Here is a 20315-nt window from a genome sequence, read left to right as displayed (position 1 = left end):
GACAAAGGGAGAGATTGAGAGTAATATAATAATAGTAGGGGACATTAACAGGCCACTTATATCAACAGGCAGATCTTGTAGACAGAAAATCAGTATGGAAACATTGCTCCTAAATGACAGATTAGACCACATGGGTTTCATAAGTCTCATGAAATTTAAGAAGATTGAAATCACATCAGGTATCTTATTCTACAACAATGCTAATGAGACCATTAATATAAGGAGGAAAAAACCTGCAAAAAACACAAACGTGGAAGCTAAACAATATGCTACTAAACAACCAACCGGTTACTGAAGGAATCAAAGAAGGAATTGAAACATTGTTGGAGACAAATAAAAATGAAGGCACAATGATCAGTATCTATGGAACAACAAAAGCAGTTCTAAGAGGAAGGTTTACAGTGATACCAGATTGCTTCAGGAGACAGAAAAAAATCTCAAATAAATTAATCAAACCTTACACCTAAAGGAACTAGAAAAGAAGTGACAAACAAAACTTGAAATTAGTAGAAGGAAAGAAATCATAAAAATCAGAGAAAAAGTAAATAAAATAGAGACTAAAAAAAGGAAAGAAAGAAAAGATCAATGAAACTAAGACCTGGTTCTCGAAAAGACAAACAAAATTGGTAAACTTTAGCCAGACTCATCATGCGCCTAAATAAAATCAATAGTGAAAAAGAAGTTAAAAGTGACACTACTGAAATGCAAAGAAACATAATAAATTACTATGAACTGTTACAGACCTTCTAGGTTGTAAAAGACAACCTAGAAGAAATGAATAAATTCCTAGAAATATACAGTTCCAAAGATTGATTGAGGAAGAAATAGGAAATATGAGCAAACTGATTACCAGTAATGACATTGAATCATTAATTTAAAAATCCGCTTCCCCCCTGCCCCAAATAAAAGTCCAGGACTAAATGGCCTCACCAATGAGTTTTACCAAACATTTAAAGGACAATTGAAATCTGTCCTTCTCAAGCTACTTCCAAAATTTGAAGGGAAAGGTGTGCTTCTAAACTCATTCTATGAGGTCAGCATCACCCTGACACCAAAACCAGATGGAATTTCTACACAAAAAAAGAGAATCAAGGTCAATATCACTGATAAATCCAGATGCAACAATTTTCAACAAAATATTAGCAAACTGAATTCAACAGTACATTAAAAGGAATATATAATATCATGAGCAGGTGGAATTTATCCCAATGACACAAGGATAGTTTGGTATCCAAAAATCAATCAGTGTTATAACATTAGCAAATTGGAAAAAATTTTATTATCTCAATAGATGTAGAAAAACTTTTATCAAAATTCAACATGCATTTATGATAAACAATAGAGAGGGAACTTACCACAACATAAGAGCCATGTATGACAGACCCACAGCCAACATCTACCCAATGGTGAAAAGCTGAAAGCATTTCTACTAGGATCAGGATCAAAAGAAGGATGCCAATTATTGCCACTTTATTTAATATAGTATTGTAAGTCCTAGCCACAGCAGTCAAATAAGAAAAATAAGTAGAAGGAATCCAAGTTGAAAAGGAAGAATTAAAACTACCGTCGTCTGCGATGACCTGATTCTATATAGTAGGAGTAGTAGTGTTAGTCACTCAGTTGTGTCCAGCTCTTTGTGACCCAATGGACTGTAGCCTGCCAGGCTCATCTGTCCATGGCATGCTCCAGGCAAGAACACTGGAGTGGGTTACCATGTCCTTCCCCGATACTATACATAGAAAATCCTAGTCACCATCACAACAACTCAGAACTAACAAATGAATTAAATAAAGTGACAGGCCTCAAAATTAATATCCACAAATTTTCTATGACTTTTGTACACTGACAACAAAACATCAGAAAGAGAAATTAAGAAAACAACCCAATTTACAATTGTGTCCTAAAGAGTAAAATGCCTGTGAATAAGTGTTAGTCACACAGTCATGTCCAACTCTCTGCGGCCCCATGAACTGTAGTCTTCCAGGCTCCTCTGTCCATGGAATGCTCCCGGGGATCTTCCTAACCCACATCGAACCTGGGTTTCCTGCATTGGAGGCAGATTCTTTTATATCTGAGCCACCAACTGGGAATAAACCTAACTAAAGCTAAAGACTTGTACTCAGAAAACTGTAAGACATGGATGGAAGAAACTGAAGATGATATAACCAAGTGGAAATACATACCATGCTTATGGATTGGAAGACTTAACATTGTCAAAATACTCCTCAGGAAATCTATAGATTTAGTGTAATCAGTAGCAAAATACTAAAATCATTTTTCACACAACTACAGCAAATAATCACAGTCAATTAATCAAAGGAGGCAAGCATATAAAATGGGGGAAAAGACAGCCTCTTCAATAAATGATATTTTGATAACTGGACAGCTACATGAAAAATAACCAAACTGGACTACTTTCTCACACCATATACAAAAATAAACTCAAAATGGGTTAAAGACTTTAAAACCCAAAGCCATAAAACTCCTAGGGAAAAACATAGGCTGTATGCTCTCTGACACCAGTCCTAACAATACAATTTTGGGGGAATATGTCCCCTTAGACAAGGGAAACAAAAACAAAAATAAACAAATAGGACCACATTAAACTAAAAAACTTCTGCACAGTGAAGGAAGCTGTCAGCAAAGTGAAAAGGCAGCCAAGGAAATGGGAGAAGATATTTGCAAATGATAAAAGATTAAAGTCTAAAATATACAAAGAACTCGTGTAACTCAACATCAAAATAACAAAGAACCCAATTTAAAAATGGCCAGGGGGCCTGAATAGACACTTTTCCAAAGAAGACATATGGCCAAAAACCACATGAAAAGATGCTCAACATCTCTGATCATCAGAGACATGCAAGTAAGAATTACAATGAGATATCACATCAGCGTAACTGTTATCAAAAAGACAACGAATAAGTGTTAATGAGGATGTGGAGAAAAGGGAATGCTTGTGCACTGTTGGTGGGATTGTAAATTGATGCAGACACTCTGGAAAACAGTATGGAAGTTCCTCAGAAAATTAAAAATACAACTGCAATATGATTTAGTAATTTACTTCTGGGTATTTATTTGTAAAAAATAAAAACCCTAATTTGGAAAAAATATATGCACTCAAATGTTCACTGTACCGTTATTTACAATACCCTAGATATAGAGCGGCAGCAGCAGCAGCAGATATAGAAGCAACCTGTGTCCAACATGAGATGAAAGGATGAAGACAAAGTGGTACACACACACACACACACAAATAGCTAAATAGGTGAAGGTTTTAAGAAATGCAAATTTCATGTATATTCAGTCACACTTTTTATTGTTGTTACAAACCTCTGCCACTACATTGGGCTTTTGCAGTTCTGTGGAGTTTTCCTTTTTCCCTTTTTTCTTTCTTCTTCTGTTTGTTTGTTTTTCTTTTCTCTTTTTTATAATTTTAATTTTTAATTTTTAAAATCCTATTATATTTTTTTCTATATTTATCACTGTTTGTCTTTCCTACTGTTGTCTTCCCCTTGCAGCTAACCTTTAATGTATATAAATATTCATCTACCTCTATTTAACTTTGCATATCTATTCTTTTTTTCTTTCTTTCCTTTCCTCTCAACATTTTGTTAGCTTTATTTTCATTGCTTTATTCACCAGTTGGCACCTTGCTTTAGTTTTGTTCTGGTAGATACAATTTTTGGTTTCCTTTGTTCACCAGGTCAGTCTATTGTACTTTATTTTTGTTGAACTGTTTTGATTTTGCTTATGGGTGTATATGTATATGTATATATTCAGTCACACTTTTTATTGCTGCTATAAGCCTCTGCCTCTATGTTGGGCTTTTGCATTTCTGTGGAGTTTTCCTTTTTTCTTTCTTCTCCATTTTTTTCTTTTCTCTTTTTTATAATTTTAATTTTTAATTAAAAAAAACCTATTATATTTTTTTCTAAATTTATTCCTTTGTTTGCCTTTCCTACTGTTCTCTTCCCCTTGAAGTTAATCTTTAATGTACATAAATCTTCATCTACCTCTATTTAACTTTGCATATCTATTCTTTCTTTCTTTTCTTTACTTCCTTTCCTCTCAACGTATTTGTTAGTTTTGTTTTCATTGCTTTATTCCCCACTTTGCACCTTGCATTAGTTTTGTTTTCCAGTTTGTGCTTTAGTTAGTGTTGTTCTTAACTAGTAAATATAATTTTTTATTTACTTTGTTCTCCAGACCAATCTACCGTACTTTATTTTTGTTGGACTGTTTTGACTTTGCTCATGGGTGTATATGTATATGGTGTATATTGTGTTATTTTAATTATTATTTGCTTGATTTTGTAACTGCCATTTGTCTGGGGTTCACCTTTGGTTTCGCATTTTTGGATATTTGTTTTCATCTCACTTAATGCCATAACAAAGCACTTGTGGAATCTTTGTTCCTGACCAGAGATCAAGCCCTGAGCATTTGCAGTGGGAGCATTGACTCCAAGACCCTAGACTGCCAGAGAACTGATACTGATGCTGCTGCTGCTGAGTCGTTTCAGTCGTGTCCAACTCTGTGCGACCCCATGGACGGGGAGCCCACCAGGCTCCCCGTCCATGGGATACTAGGCAGTATCAAATAGTGAGAACTCACACAAAGGAAAACACTTGAATATAAGACCCGGCATCACCTAACCACCAGTAGCACCCTGTCCAGGAGGCCTCATCTGAACAACAAACAAGACAAAAATACAGACCCAGTCATCAGCAGACAGGAGTACCTCCTCACTCAGCCTTGCCCATCAGAGGAAAACAAACAAGCAAAGACTCAGCACAAATCTCACCCTGCAGGAAGCTTACACAAACCACAGGACCAAACTTAGGAGGGCAGAAGCCAAAAGGAAGACAGAATTCAACCTTGAAGCCTGGAAAAGAAGACCTCAAACACAATAAGTTAAAAAAAAAATAATGAAAAGGCAGAAAAATACTACACAAATGAAGGGACAGACTAGAAACACAGAAGTCCAAATAAATGAAGAGGAAATAGGCGAACTACCTGAAAAAGAATTCAGAATAATGATAGTAAAGATGATCAAAAACCTTGAAAGCAAAATGGAGAAAATGCAAGAATCAATTAACAAAGACCTAGAAGAATTAAAGAATAAACATATAGAGAAAAACAACACAATTACTGAAATTAAAAATACTCTAGAAGGAATCAGTAGCAGAATATCTGAAGCAGAAAAACGAATCAGTGAGCTGGAAGAGAAAATGGTGAAAATAACTTCTGAAGAGCAGAATAAAGTAAAAAGAATGAAAAGAACTGAGGATAGACTCAGAGACCTCTGGGACAATATCAAACATCGAATTATAGGGATCCCAGAAGAAGAGAAAAACTTTTGAAAGGGGGTATGAGAAAATTCTTGAAGAGATTATAGTTGAAAATTTCCCCAACATGGAAAAAGAAATAGTCAATCAAGTTCAAGAGGCACAAAGCGTCCCATACAGGATAAGATCAAGGAGAAACACACCAAGACACATTTTGATCAAACTAACAAAGACTAAACACAAAGAAAGAATATTAAAAGCAGCAAGGAAGAAGTAACAAGTAACATACAAGGGAAACCCCCTATGCTTAACAGCTGATCTTTCAGCAGAAACTCTGCAGGCCAGATGGGAATGGCAGGATATATTTAAAGTATTGAAAGGAAAAATCTACAACCAAGATTACTGTATCCCACAAGGATCTCATTCAAAATTGATGGAGAAATCAAAAGCTTTTCAGACAAGCAAAAGTTAAGAAAATTCAGTACCATGTAACCAGCTTTACAACAAATGTTAAAGGGACTTATATAGCCAAGAAATACAAGAGAAGAAAAAAGATCTACAAAATCAAACCCAAACAATTAAGAAAATGGGAATAGGAGCATATACATCAACAATTACTTAAACTGTTAATGGATTAAATGCTCCAACCAAAGACACAGGCTGGCTGAATGGATACAAAAACAAGACCCCTATATATGCTGTCTAAAAGAAACCCACTGCAGACCTCACAGCACATATAGACTGAAAGTGAGAGGATGGAAAAATACATTCTGTGCAAATGAGAAGCGAAGCAAAGCTGGAGTAGCAACCCTCATGTCAGACAAAATAGACCCTAAAGAGGATTACAAGAGATGAGGGAGGACACCACATGATGATCAAGGGATCGATCCAGGCGGAAGACATAGCAGTTGTAAATATCTATGCAGCCAACACAGGAGCACCTCAATACATAAGACAAACACTAGCAGGCATGAAAGGAGAAATTGACAGCAACACAATAATAGTAGGAGACGTTTAACACCTGACTCAAACCAATGGACAGCTCATCAAAACAGAAAACTGATAAGGAAACACAAGTCTTAAACATACATTAGATGAGATGGATCTCACTGATATCTTCAGCACATTCCATCCAAATGCAGAGGAAAACACCTTCTTCTCAAGTGCACCTGGCACATTCTCCTGGATAGACCTCATCTTGGGTTGCAAATCAGACCTCAGTAAATTTAAGAAAATTGAAATTGTATCAAGCGTCTTCTCTCAACCACAATGCTATGAGACTAGATACCAATTATAAAAAAAAAAAAAAAAAACTGAAAGAAACACAAACACATGGAAATTAAACAACATGTTTCTAAATAACCTACACATTACTGAAGAAATCAAAAGGTAAATAAAAAAATTTCTAGAAACAAATGACAGTGAAAACATGACAGCTCAAAACCTGTGGGATGCTGGAAAAGCAGTTCTAAGAGGGAATTTAGAGATATACAATCCTACCTGCAGAAACAGGAAAATCATCAAGTAGACAACCGAACTTTACACCCAAACTGGAAGAACAAGGAAAAAAAAAACCCAAAATTAGTAGAAGGAAAGAAATCATAAGGATCTGAGCAGAATAAATGAAAAAGAAATGAAAGAAACAATAGTAAAGATTAATAAAACTAAAAGCTGGTTCTTTGAGAAGATAAACAAAATTGATAAGCCTTTAGCCAGGCTCATCAAGGAAAAAAGGGAGAAGCATCAAATCAACAAAATTAGAAATGAAAAAGGAGAGGATACAACAGAAAATGCAGAAATACAAAGGATTATAAGAGACTGTTATTAATAACTGTATAGCAATAAAATGTATAACCTGGAAGAAATGGACAGATTCTTAGAAAAGTTCAATCTTCCAAGACTGAACCAGGGAGAAGTAGAAATTATGAACAACCCAGTTACAAGCACTGAAATTGAAGCTGTGATCAAAAATCTCCGAAAAAACAAAAACCCGGGCCAGATGGCTTCACAGGACAATTCTATCAAACATTTAGAGAAGAACTAATGCCTATCCTTCTGAAGCTCTTTCAAAAAATTGCAGAGGAAGGAACACTTCCAAACTCATTCTACAAGGCCACCATCACCCTGATGCCAAAACCAGACAAAGACAACACAAAAAAAGAAAACTACAGGCCAATGTCACTGATGAACATAGATGCAAAAATCCTCAACAAAATTTCAGCAAACAGAATTCAGCAACACATCAAAAAGCTCCTACACCATGAGCAAGCTGGGTTTGTTCCAGGGATGCAAGGATTCTTCAGTGTACACAAATCAATCAATGTGATACACCATATTAATAAATTGAAAGATAAAAACCATATATCATCTCAATAGATGCAGAAAAAGCCTTTGACAAAATTCAGCTCCCATTTATGATTAAAACTCTTCACAAAATGGGCATAGAAGGGACCTACCTCAACATAGTAAAGGCCATATATGATAAGCCTACAGCAAACATTATTCTCAATAGTGAAAAACTGAAAGCATTCCCCTTAAGATCAGGAACAAGACAAGGGTGTCCGCTTTCACCACCATTATTCAACACAGTTCTGGCTGTCCTAGCTACAGCCATCAGAGAAGAAGAAGAAATAAAAGGAATCCAGATCGGAAAAGAAGAAATAAAGTTCTCACTGTTTGCAGATGACATGATACTGTGCATAGAAAACCCTAAAGATAGTATCTGATGATTACTAGAGCTAATCAGTGAATACAGCAAAGTTTCAGGATACAAAATCAATGCACAGAAATCAATTGCATTTCGATATACTAACAATGAAAAATCAGAAAGAGAAATTAAGGAACCACTCCCATTCCCATTCTAAGAAAAAGAATTAAATATCTAGGAATAAACTTACCTCAGGAGACAAAAGAACTGTACACAGAAAACTATAAGACACTAATGAAAGAAATCAAAGACAACATAAACAGATGGAGAGATATTCCATATTCATAGTTAGGAAGAATCAATATTGTGAAAATGACAATACTGCCAAACACAGTCTACAGATTCAATGCGATCCCTATCAAATTACCAATGGCAGTTTTCACAGAACTGGAACAAAACATATCACAATTCATATGAAAACACAGAAGACCCCGAGTAGTCAAAGCAGTGCTGAGAAAGAAGAATGGAGCTGGAGAAATCAACCTTCCTGACTTCAGATTATACTACAAGTTGCAGTCATCAAGACAGTATGGTACTGGCACAAAAACAGAAATACAGACCAATGGAACAAGATAGAAAGCCCAGAAATAAACCCATGCACCTATGGGTACCTTATTTTTGACAAAAGAGGCAAGAATTATACAATGGGGCAAAGATAGCCTCTTCAAGAAAGAGGCTACATGTAAAAGAATGAAATTAGAACACTTCCTAACACCATACACAAAGATAAACTCAAAATGGATTAAAGACCTAAATGCAAGACCAGAAACTATAAAACTCTTAAAGGAAAACATAGGCAGAACACTTGATGACATAAATCAAAGCAAGATCCTCTATGACCCACCTCCTAGAGTAATGGAAATAAAAACAGAAGTAAACAAGTGGGACTTGATGAAACTTAAAAGCTTTTGCACAGCAAAGGAAACTATAAGCAAGGTGAAAAGACAACCCTCAGAATAGGAGAAAATAATAGCAAATGAAACAACTGACAAAGGATTAATTTCCAAAATATACAAGCAGCTTATATGACTCAATACCAGGAAAACACATAACCCAATCAAAACGTGGGAAAAAGACCTAAAAAGACATTTCTCCAAAGAAGACATACAGATAGCTATCAAACACATGAAAAGTTACTCAACATCACTCATTATTAGAGAAATGCAAATCAAACCTACAATGTGATATTACTTCCAACCGGCCAGAGTGGCCATCATCCAAAAGTCTACAAACAGTAAATGCTGGAGAGGATGCGGAGCAAAGGGAACGCTCTTGCACTGTTGGTGGGAATGTAAATTGATACGGCCTCTATGGAAGACGGTATGGAGATTCCTTAAAAAACTAGGAATAAAACCATTATACGACCCAGCAATCCCACTCCTAGGCATATACCCTGAGGAATCCAAGATTCAAAAACACACATGTATCCCATTGTTCATTGAAGCACTATTTGCAATAGCTAGAACATGGAAGCAACCTAGATGTCCCTTGACAGATGAATGGATAAAGAAGTTGTGGTACATATACACAATGGACTATTACTTAGCCATAAAAAGAAATTTATTTGAGTCAGTTCTAATGAGGTGGATGAACCTAGAACCTATTATACAGTGTGAAGTGAGTCAGAAAGAGAAAGATAAATATTGTATTCTAACGCATACATATGGAATCTAGAAAAATGGTACTGAAGAATTTATTTACAGGACAGCACTGGAGAAACAGACATAGAAAATGTTTATGGTCATGGGGTAAGGAGAGGAGAGGGTGAGATGTATGGAAAAAGTATCATGGAAACTTACATTATCATATGTAAAATAGATAGCCAACGGGAATTTGCTGTATCACTCAGGAAATTCAAACAGTGGCTCTGTATCAGTCTAGAGGGAAATGGGATGAAGGTTCAACAGGGAGGGGATATATGTATACCTATGGCTGATTCATGTTGAGGTTTGACAGAAAACACAAAATTCTGTAAAACAATTATCCTTCAATAAAAAAATAAATTAGAAAAGAAGAAAAGTAAAAATATTTTTTAAAAAAGAAATTCAAATCTCTAGTTATATGTTAAGGAAGTCAAGGTGTAATATACAGAATAAGGAATATGGTCAGTAATAGTGTAGTAAATCCATATGGGGACAGATGGTTACTAGACTTAGGGGTCTTTCATAATGTATGCAAGTATCAAAGCATTATGTAATACACCTGTAACGAACATAATATTGTTACATAATATTGGCAACTTTATAATAGAAATAATTAAATATAAATGTAGAGATTACCATGTTCATGGATCAGAGAATTCTATATCATTAGTAGAACTGATCTACAAATTGATCTATAGATTCAAAGTAATCCCAAATCAAACATCAATGTGCTTTTTAAATGAAACTGGTAAGCTAGTTTTAAAATTTATATAGCTATTTAGATAACTTAGAATAGTCAGTAATTTTGAAAAGGGCATACATAATTGAATAACTCACAGCACTAGTTTCAAGATTAAGTATATTGCAATCAAGGCTGTGTGGTATTGGCACAGGGATAAAAACATCAATGGAGAAAATTGAAAAGTTCAGAAATCAGCACACAAGTACATGGTCAATTTATTTTCAGCAAATGTGCCTGAATAATTCAGTGGTGGTATTAAAATAGTCTTTTCAAAACATGGTATTGAAACAACTGGCTACCCATTTGGAAAATATTGAACCCTCCTTTACCAAACATCATACATGAAAATAAATGTGAAAGATTTCACCTACCTGATATAAAATCAAAGCATTAACAAAAGGGAAATATTAGGTTGAGACAAAAGTAATTGTGGTTTTTGCATTGTTGAAATTTGCCATTTGATATTGGAATATATTGTAAATAAATGTGGTTATGTTAATTATCATTTAAATGCACATTTCTTGCTTTATGTTTTTTTTGCTAGTAACTTGTTGTTGTTCAGTTGCTAAGTTATGTCCAACTCTCTGTGGCCCAGAGACTGCTACACACCAGGCTTCCCTGTCCTTCACCATCTCCCCGAGCTTGCTTAAACTCAGCTCCATTGAGTCAGTGATGCCATCCAGCCATCTCATCCTCTGTCGTCACCTTCTCCTCCTGCCCTCAATCTTTCCCAGCATCAGGGTCTTCTCCAGTGAGTTGGCTCTTTGCCTCAGGTGGCCAAAGTACTGGGGCTTCAGCATCAGTCCTTCAGGGTTGATTTCCATTATGATTGACTGGTTTGATCTCCTTGCTGTCCAAGGTACTCTTAGAGTCTGTATTTGCTGTTTATTTTCTATTTATTTTAGACTATGGAAATGATGTTAGACAAAAAGCAGATTTGAGCAGTTTTCTTATTTGAGTTCAAAATGGGTTGTGAAACATCAGAGATGACTCGCAACATCAACAGTGCATTTGGCTGAGGAACTTCTAACGTACAGGTGCATTGCAGTGGTGGTTCAAGAAGTCTTGCAAAGGAGACAAGAGACTTGACGATGAGCATGATTGCTGGCTGTCAGAAGTTGACAATGACAGTTGAGAGTCATCATCAAAGCTGATCCTCTTACAACTATTTGAGAAGTTGCCTAAGAACTCAACGTTGACCATTTTACAGTCATTCACATTTGAAGCAAATTGGAAAGGTGCAAAAGCTCGAAAAGTGGATGCCTCGTGAGCTGACCAGAAATCAAAATATTGTCAATTTGAAGTGTCTTCTTCTCTTATTCTGTGCAACAACAATGAACCATTTCTCAATTAGATTGCAAAATGTGACAAAAAGTGGATTGTATACAACAACTGGTGATGGCCGGCTCAATGGCTGGACCAAGAAGAAGCTCCGAAGCACCTCCCAAAGCCAACTTGCACCAAAAAAGATTATGGTTACTGTTTGGTGGTCTTTTGCTGGTCTGATCCACTACAGCCTTCTGAATCCCTGTGAAAATAGTACATCTGAGAATCATGCTCAGCAGATTGATGAGACGCACCAAAAACTGCAGCCCCTGCAGCTGGCATTGTTCAACAGAACGAGCCCAGCCCTTCCCGATGACAGCATCCTGCCACACGTGAAACTCTTACACAAATTGGACTGTGAAGTTTTGCCTCCTCCACCATATTCACCTCTCACCAACCAACTATCATTTCTTCAAGCATCTCGACACTTTTTGCAGGGAAAATGCTTCCACAACCAGCAGGATCCAGAAAACGCATTCCAAGAGTTCTTTGAATCCCCAGCTACAGATTTTTATGCCACAGGGATAAACTTATTTCTCACTGGAAAAATTGTGTTGATTGTAAGCGTTCCCATTTGATTAATAAAAATGTGTTTGAACCTAGTTATAATGATTTAAAATTCACCACCTGAAACAGAAATTACATTTGCACCAACCTAACAGGAGAAAAATCCTTGTAACATTTAATCAGGCAGATTTCTTAGGTAGGAGGCACAAATCACAATCTTTTAAAAAGGAATAATTTGGACTTCCTTGAAAGACTTAGGAAAATCAAAAGGCAAGCCACAGGTTGAGAGAATATAATAAATCATATGCATATATGATCTGTGTGTGTGTCTCTGTGTGTATCTATAATACATATATATGTCGGGGGAGTGTGTAATTTCCTTAGTTCTGTCTCACTGCACCAAAAATTTGAAGCGATGGATGGACTTGTGTTACAGCTCAGTTTTATTTGGCAAGCAAAGGAAGATACATCCTCAAGGTGTAAGAGCAGGCCAGCCCAAAAGAAGTGAAGAGAAAAGAGAAGCCAGCGGCTTAATTTTGGCTCCCCTTTTTATGTGTTTTTCCTCCTCCCCCTGAGCCTGTCCTATGTAAACTGGGCTAGCCAGGAGGGCTGTTTGCTTCATCTGAGGTTCTTACTCAGGTCCTTGATCCTTCCTTTGTTCTATTTTTCCTTTCTTTGTCTTTTTGCCACTACTACTTTGGACTCCTTTTTCTTATTCTAACTACCTAAAATATATGTATCCAGAATATATAGAAAATGATTACAACTCAGTGATTAATTTCCCAAAGAAAAATAACTTGGATGATAAATGAACACTGAAGCATACTTTCACAGTCCTATTTGAAACAACATAAAAATATCTCTAAAAAGATATTTAATTACTAACATGCAAGTATAAAAATTTTGACGTTTAGTGTATTTGTACAGAGAATGGAAGAGTATTTCTTTTAAAATTGTAATTGAAAATAGCAAAATATTGTAATCAGAAGTGTTAGTTGCTCAGTCGTGTCCGACTCTGTGAAACCCCATGGACTGTAGCCCGCCAGGCTCCTCTGTCCATGGGATTTTCCAGGCAAGAATACTGGAGTGGGTTGCCACTTCCTCCTCCATGAGATCTTTCGAATCCAAATATTGAACCTGCATCTCCTGTCTACTGCATTGCAGGCAGATTCTTTATCCCTGAGGCACCTGAAAAGCCCAATCAGAGGAAAACATCAGTTCAGTATATCAGCAAAATTAAGCAGAGTTGCTAACCAAAATAATGAAGTTAAATACTATATGGAAACTATATTATGGAGACATATTATTTGTATTTTTATAAAGATAGAGCCATATATTAGTGTGAAAAGATTTTTAAAAGTGAATATTAATTTGTTGAATAAGAAACATAGTATCACTGAGGATGTATCATAAATGACTGCTGCTGCTGATGCTGCTGTCGCGTCAGTCGTGTCCGACTCTGTGTGACCCCATAGACCCCATAGACAGCAGCCCACCAGGCTCCCCGTCCCTGGGGTTCTCCAGGCAAGAACACTGGAGTGGGTTGCCATTCCCTTCTCCAATGCATAAAAGTGAAACATGAAAGTGAAGTCGCTCAGTCATGTCTGACTCTTCGCCACCCCATGGACTGCAGCCTACCAGGCTCCTCCGTCCATGGGATTTTCCAGGCAAGAGTACTGGAGTGCCATTGCCTTCTCTGATCATAAATGACTAGATAGCAATAAATAAATGTCTTCCCTGATTTTCTCTTTTTATATTTTTTTCTTATAGGAATTATATTGACAGGTATTTCCTCTTGAGTATTTCTTGAGGCCACATCCTACCTCCTACCATCTTTCTCCAAACTTAGTGAACTGATTTACCTCTCCTTTGTTTTAGTTTTTCATTTTAAAGACACAGACAAAAAAAAAAAAAACTACATTTTTTTCTCTTCTTTTGTTTTTACCTTCAGAGTCATAGTAACTTAGCAAAAAGTCAATGCCTCTTTCTTATTTACTCACATAGAGTATGCCATACCTCAAAATGTTTTTCAAGTAGTTTTAGCATTTTAAAGAGACTGTAACTATGGAAATGATTTTAAAGTTCAGTGTTACAGAAAATTATGACCTTGCTTTCATTTTGTAGGGTATCAAAAATGTGTAAAGTACTGGAGAATGGATTACATCTGTTTTGTCTTCTCCTAAAGTGATAATTTTTTGTGGTTCTTTACTTTTCCTCTTTCCCTTTGGTCTGTGGCTGCAAAAATCACTTTAATTGCTCAGCTAACCTTTCCTTCTACCCAAGCATACCTTTAAAAAAACAGGTAATATTATTTTTTTGAGGCTTGATACACTCTGATGAAATATGAAGCTTATTTACTTTCCTTAGCTTCCTTTTCTGCTGGAGAGTCTGACTATACCAGTTCTCTTTACTTTCGTGTAGATTTGTTATTGGGCGAGAAAAACCAGGACAAGTGAGTGAGGTTGCCCAGTTGATAAGCCAGACGCTGGAACAAGAAAGACGCCAGAGAGAGCTGCTTGAACAGCACTATGCCCAGTATGATGCTGACGACGATGAGGTAAGCCGCGCTTGCAAACATTCTTCTCCCTTCATTTCTTCTTACTACATCCCGACTCGATAAAACTCTCTTTACTATATAGCAGTAAGACAGATCTTTGCAGTTTTTCAAGGAGAATGTGTCAGCTTCAGTCTTATAGAAAGGAAATATTGCTTGTGTTTGTTAATAGCTTATCAATCAGTTAATGGTATCATATTTACAGTATGAAGTCTTCTGGATCAAATAAGTCCTCTTTTACCATATTATTAAGATACATTCATTGAAACAAAAAAAGGGTAAAAATATCAAAATATAAATACTAGCTATCTTGGATTTTTCTCTCTCTGCTTTGTATTTTTCAATTTTTTTCCAGGTTTTCTACAGTAAGTATGTAACAGGGAACACTTTTTTTAAAAAATCAGTAAACATTTTGAATGAAAAGACACACATACATACACAAACATACACAGAAAGTACTGAAAATTGCCGAGTGTTTTTAGATTTTCTTCCCCCCAGGAAGAGAAAGTTCTTTGGATCTGCTTACTATGATTTGTGCTAACATAATGCAGAACAAAGCTTTTCCACCAGTGCATATTCCACAGAGTAGATCCATATTGGAATAATTTTGCATCCTGCTCTCTGTGAAAGATCAAGCAAATGAATAGAAGCTAACCCCCAAGTGAAAACGACTCACCAGAACCCTTGTGTGTTGTAATATAATACAGATGCTGGTCTATTTCTAATGTGAGTGCCAAATGTACATTGATATAATGGGACAACATACTTTTTTATAAGCATGTTAAACATGCATATGTTTCACATTGACATGTCAAAGGATCCATCAGCAGTGTAGCTGCAGTGTTTCATGCCCCATAAACAGTGAATACTCAGGTAAAATAGATACTCTTCTTTATACCAGCTGACAGAAGGACAGTGCGACTTCATATGTTCAACCTCTACTCATCTGAATATATCATTTCTCCAGAACTGTTTTGGTTTCTAGCAGGGACCTAGTGAAGATTAATAAAGAGACATTCAAATATTTTTCATGTATTTTTAGTGTGGAATGTTCTAACACAAGTGTATATTCATTTTTCATTTGTTTGTAATATAATGAGAATATATGCTCTCTTTATTATAGTAGAAAATTTTTTCAGTGGTGCTTCAGTCAACTATTGATCTAGGAATAAACATCAGACTATTCTTCACGTGAGTGAATTAGTTTCTTAAAATTCTATTTGATTTAGTTTTTCACCTTCAGAATTCATTTTAAATGGCAAGTATTTTTTTGAAACTAAAACAGTGATTTCCTCAAATTTCTGAACTTTCATCTTCCCTATTTTTCAGTTCTCTGCACAAGAATCTTGTGTTTTATTACACAAGCAAATCAGAGACACTGATTTGCTTTGGCTGCAAGCCTGAATTAGTATTGTAGAATCATTGCAGATTTGGCTGTTACCTGCTCACTCTGTTAGAAAAAATTTGGATTTGAGGTTCAGGGGAGTACGGGTGACATCAAGTGGTGGAAGGTGAGGAGGCCAAATTTTCCAGTCTCTGGATCTGTGTCTTTGCTTAAAAGTATGGGGCCAGTTTCTCATATTCCATAAAGCATGAGGAATAAAGCATCAGGTCTAACAAGGAAAGAGGGAAAAATCAGATATTTCTTTAATTAAGGCTTCCCAACTGAACATTTTAGATCACATACAACATATTTCCTCCAGTTATTTTGAGGAATAGATCACATTGATCTGCCAAAGCTTTCAACCTAAAGTTTTTTTTTTAATGTAAGATTTTCTCTAATAATTTGAATAAATGCATAAGGAATACTTGTCATTCAATGTTTATACTTAGAAATATACCATATGGATTTTGTTTATTTCTTTGTATGCCTGTTTGTGGGGACTTCCCTGGTGGCTCAGCGGTAAAGAATCTGCCTGCAATACAGGAGACCAACGTTTGACCCCTGGGTCGGGAAGATCTCCTGAAGGAGGGTATGACAGCCCACTCCAGTATTCCTGCCTAGAGAATCCCATGAACAGAGGAGCCTGGTGGGCTACAGTCCACAGGGTCTCACAGAGTCGGACATGACTGAAGCGATTTAGCAGCAGCAGCATGCCTGTTTTTATAAGGAAAGCAGTGTTGATTGTCACCTGAGCAGATATTCTCAGGGGCAAGGAGGATAGTAAATAAATATTCAGTGCCAGGCACTTTGCTGGGTGTCTTCCCTACATGATTTCAGATCATCTTTATAACAAGCAGAAGAGAATCTCCCCCACCCCCCGCCTTTTTCTAAAGATGTAATAATTGAGGCTTTTTCTAATGGTATAGCTAATGGCTGCCAGATTTAGGATGGGAACAGGGTTCTCCTGGCTCCGAAGCCTGGACTCTTTGCAACACACTGCTGATTTTGAATGGAGTAGACTGGTGTGTATGTCTGTATCTAGGCACACACAGAGTCACTGGGATACAAGAGATGCTGCAAGGAGGATTCCTGTTTTGGGTAATGAAGTTTCTTGTTCTGGAAGAATACCTAGGTTCTGGAATTCTTTGTTCTATAAATTTCTATTAATAGGGGGATCAAATACTTGAAGAGTTATTTTACAATAGGTAAATACTTAATCCAGAAGTAGCCTATGAAGATAGGGCTTAAATGGAATAGCTGAGTATACAACTATTCTACAAAAAATAGTTTTAGGTTAAACTTTTTCTTCTGCCTGCAAGATGTTGAAATAGAAAGCAGGTGCTTGCTACACCAAGTCACCTTCACTTTATTGAAAAGGTCAAGGAGTTCTTTCTCATTGTTTCTTTCTCTCCCATGTTCCTTTTGGACATATCCTTCTCCCTTTCTTCTGTGTTACACACTGCCTCACCAAAGTATGCCCAGCTAAAACCAACCATTACTTTTCTGTGTGTTGGAGAGATGAAAGGTCTGCAAATAGTGAAAATCCACCTTTGTGTAAACATGTCAATTTATTTACTTGATTTAGACTTATTTTTTATTAGTGCTTCCAGATGTTTTTTTAATTGATTTGTGTTATGTCCTTATTTTTTATTTATTCTCTCTGTGTGTTAATGAAAAGTAAAATACATAATGAAAATGAAAATAACCAATATTGGTTATCCAATGAGTGATTTGCATGGTCCTTGAGTAATTTATTAATTTCATATGTAATTGAACAATTTATTGACTTACATATCCTGTTAACCCTGAGTTGTGTATGTAATCAGTCACTTGGTTTCTCGTTTTTCTTACCATTTATAGAATCATCTTGTGATTTCAAAGTTAGAATCATTTTTATTTGGTAATATCCCCCATGACATTCCCTAGGCCAGCCAGGAAAACCTCTAATTAAATGCAGAACGACCAGGTTCATGCAGTTAATTTCCAGAGCCAGCACTTAGATCAGCATTGTCTACTGAAGAACAGATAACTCTGGTTTTGGTCAAATAACCCAAGGTTGATTCTAACTTGGAAACTGTCACATCGACAGAGGGGAGCTGCTTGCTTGAATTGCCTATAAGGAAAACATTGCACTGTGAGGAAATATGTCCTGAAGTTGTAAAAGTACAGTGGGCCTCTTATCAGAACCGTATTGAAGATTAAGAATACTTTACCATGAGTTGTGTGTGCTTATATGTATCTGTTTTAATAGTTTAATTAAAAGTCATACTCCAGTAGAATTTAAAATACATAGATAATCCCAAAACTTCATTTAAATTTCTGAATTTTCTGTTTTTTTCCTTCAAATATTTAAACTGGAAGAGTTTAAAATATGCAAATGCCCAATTCAATTTGAATTGCATTCCTGTTTCTATTCATTCTCTGTTAAACATTCTGATTTTTTTTTTAAGTTAAAATGACTCTGTCTAACAGCTGAAAAATAAAATAACGGATCCTTTAAAGAAGAGGGAGATGTAAATCTGAACCACTGAAAAATTTTAAATCTAGATCTGAGTGTATCTGTGATAAGGCATTGTACTTCTGGATTTATAAAATTGTTTCTTTTTCTTTCTTTCTTTTCTTCTTTTTTAAAAAAAAAAAACAATCTGAAAGGTAACCATGGAGGATTTCAGTAAACCCCTCAGACAGTCAGCACTATCTCATGAAATTCTGAGGGTATAGTAAATTTTTCAACTAGATTTTATTTTCAAAAACAAATTTTATTTCCATTCATATGCCACAGCTATCAGTGTTTACCTTTTAAGGCGAGATGATGTAATTCTGGCATATGTTTTATGTCACAGGAGTCATGTATCTGTATTTTGGGGAATTCATTTCTATCAAAAAGAGCAAAATGTAATGCGAAACACTGTGGGCTTAGATTGGAAATGAAATGTGAACTGGTACTGTACCACTTTTTAAAATTAGAACGTATGTAATGGTTGTTCACATTAAAATGAGTTATTTTACATACACTTTTTAAAATTATATGATTATTATGCTTTTGCTTCTTTGAATGTTAAGATATAATATTTATTAGACTTTGAAGTCTTAGATTATAGATGGCATTTCAAAGCCTTTTTGTGTAGTAGTTTGTAGCGAGATTAATTATCACTCCAGAAACCGAGGCTCCTTCTCTTAAAATATAATTTAATCTTTCTTTCATAATTTGTTTTTATTACTAGAAATTATTATTATCACAACTACATCATGACAACATTAGTTTATTTTTTAGAATCTTTTAAAGTATTGAATGCAATTTAGAGCAGGTGCCTACATGGACATATATTATTGCTTGTGTTAATATGTAATAATTAGAAGCAGAAATATAATGGAAGTTATGGTTTGCATAAGAGTTAAAGGTTTACAAAAATGTAATTTTTATGTGAAAAAGCATTAAAGGGATGACATTACATTTGACTTATGCTGTTTGCTGTTCCTGTTTGGAAGCAGGTTGTGTTGTACGAACAAGAGATTGCAGTCACTTTGGATGACCTTTTAATAATATGAACTGGCTTTATAACTGTTTACATGGTTGAAAAACTAAGAGTTTGGGGGTGTTCTCTTAGTTCTTGAAAGTTTATGTTAAAGTAAGCACTGGAACTTCAGTGTTTTTCCTTCCTTTATATTAGGCTACTGTCTCTAGTGGAGGGAAAAGCCTTTTTTAATTTTTGTTGTCAACCATTTTAGAACACTGTGGCTGAATTGCAAGGAGTGTCTGGCAACTGCAATAACAATAACAACTATTTCCTAAAGGTTTGTTTTTTGGTGGAAAATAATGCTTATTTTTACCTTCCTGCTTCATGTGTGAAATTAAAAATTCTGTGTGTCTTATTAACTAGCTCTGTGCTCAGAAGAACTTCTCTAGAACCATGTGTTTTGTATGTTGAATAACAATTTGAAAATAATCACTCAAAAAATAGTATTTAATTCTAAAACATAGCACACATTTTAGTCCCAGGTTCTGCAATTTGGACTTACTTCCTAATATTTCACCATGGATATTTTTAACCCCTAACATTTTAAATAGTTTGTAATTCATATTAAGGAGAAGAAAAAGATAACTAACAATAGGGCTGTATGATGTTTATAAAATATAATATACAAAGCAATTTAAATATATCATCT

General features: G+C 35.6%; 1 protein-coding gene across 11 annotated transcripts in view; it reads left to right on the top strand.

Annotated features, from left to right (window-relative positions):
• The window catches only part of PPP1R9A (protein phosphatase 1 regulatory subunit 9A), a 320114-nt gene that overhangs the window by 211346 nt on the left and 88453 nt on the right, over window positions 1-20315 (top strand). For 7 of the 11 annotated variants that reach the window (XM_020882684.2, XM_070471334.1, XM_020882687.2 and 4 more), the window contains exons 6-7: window positions 14632-14767; window positions 19878-19943. In XM_020882684.2, coding sequence (XP_020738343.2) covers window positions 14632-14767; window positions 19878-19943 — 202 coding nt within the window. The remainder of the gene's footprint in view (window positions 1-14631; window positions 14768-19877; window positions 19944-20315) is intronic. The other 4 variants (XM_070471332.1, XM_070471328.1, XM_070471355.1 and 1 more) reach the window with 1 other exon arrangement.

The sequence above is a fragment of the Odocoileus virginianus genome, chromosome 1 (assembly GCF_023699985.2).
Source record: "Odocoileus virginianus isolate 20LAN1187 ecotype Illinois chromosome 1, Ovbor_1.2, whole genome shotgun sequence".
Lineage (NCBI taxonomy): Eukaryota > Metazoa > Chordata > Mammalia > Artiodactyla > Cervidae > Odocoileus > Odocoileus virginianus.
The sequence above is the reverse complement of the archived record's forward strand: the minus strand, read 5'-3'. Positions and strand labels throughout refer to the sequence as shown.